This window comes from Drosophila serrata, unplaced genomic scaffold (assembly GCF_035046125.1).
Source record: "Drosophila serrata isolate PLE 108 unplaced genomic scaffold, ASM3504612v1 contig_376, whole genome shotgun sequence".
NCBI lineage: Eukaryota > Metazoa > Arthropoda > Insecta > Diptera > Drosophilidae > Drosophila > Drosophila serrata.
Window position 1 is genome coordinate 1,515,798 of NW_028257274.1, and position 6,019 is coordinate 1,521,816.

Genomic DNA, 6,019 nt, shown 5'->3' on the forward strand with positions numbered 1-6,019 from the left:
CGTGTGGTAAAACAAAAACAATTTGAATTTTTGTACATTTATTTCATTTTTTTTAAAGTTATTATTCTGCATGGGTTCTTTGTATATTATGATTTGGAAAGTGGTTATATTTGTTATTAAATTATTATCTGTAAATGTAGTATATATTTACCATTTAAAAATATAATTATAATACATGAAAAGTACAAGAAACTAAGTAGATAATTTTATTTATATCTTTATTGCACAATTGTTTGATATGTATTTACAAAGTATTTGTTATATTTATATCTATACATATTTAGCAAATAATTCATGAAAATTACACCTCTAAACACATATATAAGACTTAAAAAAATGTTTATAACACAAACTTTAACAATTTCTGGAACGAAATACTTGAATTAACAAAGAAATAATTATTTACTTGGACTTATAACTAAGCCTATCTTAAGTACTCTGCATTAGATATTGTTATAAAACTAACTAAATGGAAAATAGCTAACAATCTAATGTTATTTTCCAAGTCTGCTCCTTAACTGGAACCAATTTCCTTTCTTCTACCATTTTATTTCCTTATTTCTAACTCTCCTTTTTTTGGAAACCCAGCTGACTTATTCAAAACTTTGGTCAACTTACCAGACACAGCAAGTTGGCAAAATTTCTACACACAGACAGACATAGAGGGAGAAAAGTTTTTCTATTTCGATTTAGCATGAGCCAAGTTTTGGAAACTGTAGTTTTCTCTTTTGCGGAAGGGAAAGAGCCTGGCATCGATTGATTTCTGGGCAGTGATGATGATTTTGCAGCACACAAACTACGAGCCAGTGCCGGAAGTGGTAGGTAAGCGTGGGTTATGGGTGTCCTTGGATTTCCGTTTCCGGTACCGTTTCCATATTCGCCTCGACGATCCTAGGCCTAGGCCGACTCACTGGCGCCATACAGCAGATTGTCCAGCTTCAATTTGTTAATCTTGTCGCCGCGGGCTCCGTGTCCTGGCCGTCCCCAGAAGGTCTCGAAGGTGTCGAAATGCTGGTTGCACAGATCCCGGTCCATTTGCTTCGAAACGGAAACGGAACGGCGATTCTGCGATATTTGGACATTCAAATCGTGAAGATAGCGCATGTCGGCAGCCGTTTGGATCCTGTACGTGGTGGAATTTGTTCAAGTTGATGATGGTGGGCAGCAAATGTTGTTAGTTTTTGTTGGGTTTTTTAAAGCATTTTTTTGTTGGGTTTTCATTTATGTTATTTGGTTTTTCATTTCGGGTTTCGGTTTCAGTTTGGTTTGATTTTCGGTTTTTAGTTTCGAGTTCGCACGGGGATACATAGAAGATTGGTATTATGATTTTGGATTTTTTGCTGTTTCAGTTTGTTTGGTTTTTGGTTTGGTGAGATTGGTATTGGTTTTGATTTTGGTTTGCTCTTTTGGTTGCTATACTTTCACTTGGATTACAATGGATATTTTCTTGCTGAATGAGCCGAGAAGAAGTGGGGAGGTTGGTAGGAGGTAGAGAAACCATTAACAATGCAGAATGACAGGCGCATACAGCAAGAGAGAGACATTTAAAGGAAAGATATGGAAAGCGGATGATGTTCTTGGGTTTATACCCTTGCAAGGGTATATTATATAATGGGAAAAAGATTTAAAAAATTGTTGAAATTTTTGTAGATAATTTAATCAGCAGAAAAACTATGAAACATTCTTTAAAATAAAAAATATCCGTTTGGTTGATCTGTCTTAATTTGCATAATTTACTTGGATGTCTTTAAAGATTTTAAAGATAGAGTCACGAAATATCAAATATATTTCTTTGAATCATATTAAGAACTACTATATCATAGATTCACTATTATTTCTTTGATATTCCTATTATAGATTTCAACCGTTAATGGGAATGGGATTTACCTATAATTGCAAGGGTATAAAAAACTTCGGCCTGCCGAAAGTTGGCTTTCTTTCTCGTCAATATTTAACTATATAGCGCAGAGCAAGCAAATGAGAAACGGACGGATGCGATGAATGCAGTGGTAGGGACAGGGATTAAGCAACTGGAAAAAATTCAGGAATCGAGGAATCAGGATTCGGATGGAAGGCAAGTGGCTATTGGATAGTCTAAGCCTGGCGAATGTGCAGAGTGAGCCGCTTGAGGCAGCAGCCCGTGGCCAAGGCCGTGGGGCAATCGCAACTGCAACACTGGAGCTTGCAGTTCAGATTCTTGGGCAGCCGCTTCAGGTGGCTGATGTTCTTGATGATGCTGTTGATGCACTTGATCTTGGTCTGCTGACAGGTCGGGGGCTTGTGCTTCAATGCGTACCTATCGTGCGAGGGCGTCCTCTTGGTGACATCCGTGCTGGACAGGCTGATGGGTCGATGCATGCCGCGTCTCCGGGCGAGCAGTGGTACTAGCTCCACGCCGCCACCTTCACCACCGTCGCCGCCATGTCCCGCTGTGCTGGCATCCGGCGTGGCGGTACTGGTGCTGCCCGGACAAGGTGGTCCACGTGCCGCCGCCATCCGTGGGCACAGTCTAATGGGCTTGCAGTCCTGCGGCTTCAGGTGGTGGACAATCTTGGGCGGTCCTGGCGGACAGGGCGGTCCCGGCGGTGGCGGACCCGGACACTTTTTCCCAGGCGGATGGGGCAGAGCCAGCGGCGATGGCTTCGGCGGACTGCCGTTCATGGCGGGACAATTGCAGGTGCACATCTTACAGCAACGCTGCGGCTTTGGCAGCTTGCCGGGCCTGGACTTACGGAAAGTGTTCTTCTCCGCCGGCGTCACCGGGTTGTCCTGGTCCAACTCCTTAAGCATTTCTTTGTTGGTCCAGCCCTGAAGCAAGGATATTCCCCTTTTTATAGTAATTTAAGTAACTAAACATTATTAGGTACCCACCAATGACTTCATAAAAGTGTTGCCCTGTTGGTCCTTCGGACTCCGCCAGGGCTTGCCGCCAGGACCTGCCTTACCCCAAGGCTCCTTGCAGGGCTGAGGATAAAGGAGAAAACATTACAATTAGTAAGGCCATGATCACGGGGGCGTAATAGCCGCCGCTCACCGGCTTTTCCAGCTTCGCCTGCAGGCGCTTCTTTTGCGTGGCCAACTTTTCCTGGAGTGGACACCGCTGCTCACTCTCGCTGACCACGATCTTCTCCAGCAGTGGCTTGCCCTTGCACGGGGGCGAGGGCTTGTAGCGCAGCTCGATATCCACATGTCCTTTATTGCGAAAGGACATTGAGGGATGCTCTTTGAGCTGGATGTGAAGACTCTCACCGTTGGCATTCTTGGCCAGGCCTACGCCCACGCCGGCACCTGGTTTGTGGGGTATCTCCCGCTCGCAAATGGTCACTGTGCTGCTCCTTGGACCACTTTCCTGCAAATGATGAATGGAGTGAGCATGGGGCAGTCGCTGGCCAGGCGGAGCAGGTGGGGCATGATGGTGGTGATGATGATAGGCAGCCAGCGGATTATTGTGGCACTTCTTCTGCATGGAGAAGAAGTCGTTGTAGCGACACGGCTGCAGGGAATTCATCCGATGGGCAGTGGTCTGGGATTGATTGGTGGAAAGTTTATAAGAAAATCTTCTAACTACTTATGTTTTTTATTTGGGAAAACCATACCACTGTGGGCGTGGAGTGTAGGCCAACGGCTGTTATGTCCTTGCGCCTAACTTCAACGTTGGGAGCTCCACCGCCAGGACGACCCCAGGGACAGTGTTGATGGAATAGGTCGTAGTACTGGAGGAAATATATATTTTTTAAAGAATTAGCTTACAATTCTAATTAAAAATTATAAGTTCCCATTTTCTGGACTCACATTTTCAGTTTAAACAAATAGTTTTAATTAGTAAAAAGACTGCTCACAAAATTTGAAACCATAATAAAGTGTGTCTTAAATTACTTCACTTGAATTAAAAATCATAAAGAAATACTGTTTTGAGTTAATGCTTTATTTTAAAGGATTTAAGATCACTATAAATTAATTTTGAAGCCAAAAACTAAGCAATTTAGGAAATTAAATCACATAATCATTTTAGAATTCTCCATTTAATTTCCATTTAAATATTCAAAGTTTAAAATCCATTAAGATTCTAAAATTATTATTTTACCAACCTTAAATTCCTTATACCCTTCTGGGTCACATCCGCACAATATTCATAAATATTTTTCCTTGCCTTTTAGCCCAAAAAATGTGAAATATAATAAATTCCCCGATTTATCTGATTTTCGGTATGTGTTCAGTGCTCTGCCAGTCAGACACTGCCGCAGGATGATTACAAAACCAAGTTATGTCTTATCGATTTCATGGCAGCCTATTTATGGGTCCCAGACACATTGTGCCACCCCATCAGGACCGCCTCAACCCATCGCGTCGTGTCAATCGCGGAGTGTGGCGTTGTTTGTTTACGGAAATTGGCAAATTCCCTTGAGTCCGATGCGTCTCCCTCCCTTTGGCCTAGGAACTTTGTTTGTAGGTTGTTGTTATAGTTGCAGAGCGCAACGCGATTTGCATTTCACTTTAATTTTCCTTCTATTTTTCACCCACTTTTCGGGCACAGGCTGCAGGCTGTGGTGATATAGCCGAATAATCGGCAAGGATTTTAGTCACGCAAGGACTCGTGGGAGTCCCACAACTTGCTTCTAGTTGGGCCATTGCCGGAGCAGAGGTGATGTGATTACCAAAGTCCAAATTGTCAAAGGGTTTGTTGAACCAAAAATCCTCGAGAGCTGATGTATTACATGTTGCTTGGGGTAGGGTCTTTGAACTTAGCCCAAGTTGCTAGTTATCGCGTGGGTGAAGGTTCGAGATGGATTTTGATTGTCATAGGTTCTTTCTCGAAGTTTATTCGTGTGGTTTTTGGTTGGTCTTTTTTGGCTTTGACAAAAGTTTTTTGTTTATTTGATAGGAATACCTTGCAATAGATTGTTGGGAATTGATTTGGGTTTTTTGATTGGTAATATAGGGGGGGGGGTGTTGTGTTTAAATGAATGGCTTGGGTTGGGAGTAGATTGTAGTTAATGAGGTAATATTTATATAATTTGCTATAAAACTTAAGGTTCTTAAGAAATATCTGGGTGTATCTAGGACTGTATACAATTTTTAAGTTAAGAAGAGTTTCTGTTGGTTAAGGGTTAAGTATTATTCCAAAAGAGATGTATTTTTTACTGACTTTTTTGAGAACTCTAAGTAAAAGCCTTAGCGGTGATATTTTCACTTAAAAAAAGGGTTTAACTACAACTCTTCAATTCCAAAATATAACACTTTTACACTATTTTCCACTTGCCCGATTTTAAACTATCACGAATATTACGTATTCGCCCCGATATCCATCTGATTCATCACATTACGTATACGCCCTGTTATCCACCTGATTCACTATATTACACATACGCCATGTTACCCACCTCCTGTTTATCCTTCTCCTTGCGAGCACACTCCTCCGCCTTCCTGCGCCGCCACATGCGAAGACTCTCCTCGGCATTCTTGCGCTCCACCAGACGCTTCTTCTCATCGCACCACATCAATGGATGTTGGATGTGGTCGTGGCAGAAATTGCCACCCATGCCCATCTCATCGCTGGTCGTCATTGTGCGTGCCTCTTAGGGGGGGAGTATAGAGATTCCAAGGAGGAAAAGAGTCTGGGAGAACGGAAGTAGCGCTGCGTTCAGCAGACGCCGCGTTACTGACTCGGTCTTGTGCCGCGGCCAGACCGTTTAACCGCCGATTTGGCTGCACTGATCCGTGCCAGGCACTGGTGGGCCACGGATGAACCACTTTGGTTGTCTAGGCAGCGCCAAGCCTAGGCTATTTATAGCCTAGGTTAAGGCACACTTGGGCTAGGCCTAGGCCTAGGCACGTGAGCTGTGCGGCGCGACGGTTTCCCTGTCTGTCCTTGAAGGCAGACAGGACTGGTGCTGCTGCTACTGTTGCTGCTGCTGCAGCTCTTCAGCTGCGTAACTGCTGCTAATTTCGTTGGCCATTTAAATATTTTGCCAGTTAGGCACGCTCCTCCTTTGTTTGCCTCCTTGGCTTGTTTGCCTAA

The 6,019-nt window shown here is 43.3% G+C and overlaps 1 protein-coding gene across 3 annotated transcripts; it reads right to left on the reverse strand.

Annotated features, from left to right (window-relative positions):
* Positions 1-204: 204 nt before the first annotated feature.
* On the reverse strand, positions 205-5,661 carry LOC110191270 (uncharacterized). Of its 3 annotated transcripts, XM_020962065.2 has the most exons (7): positions 5,382-5,622; positions 3,597-3,713; positions 3,250-3,523; positions 3,035-3,192; positions 2,872-2,964; positions 2,297-2,808; positions 205-1,123 (listed from the first exon to the last, which is right to left on the reverse strand). In XM_020962065.2, exons 1-7 carry the CDS (start codon positions 5,562-5,564, stop codon positions 898-900), a joined length of 1,563 nt encoding a protein of 520 aa, XP_020817724.2. In that variant the 5' UTR covers positions 5,565-5,622; the 3' UTR covers positions 205-897. The 3 variants fall into 3 exon arrangements, with proteins under 3 accessions (XP_020817724.2, XP_086695786.1, XP_086695787.1); XM_086839660.1 differs by having other exon boundaries at positions 3,035-3,523; positions 5,382-5,661; XM_086839661.1 differs by having other exon boundaries at positions 205-1,450; positions 3,035-3,523; positions 5,382-5,661.
* Positions 5,662-6,019: the final 358 nt, after the last annotated feature.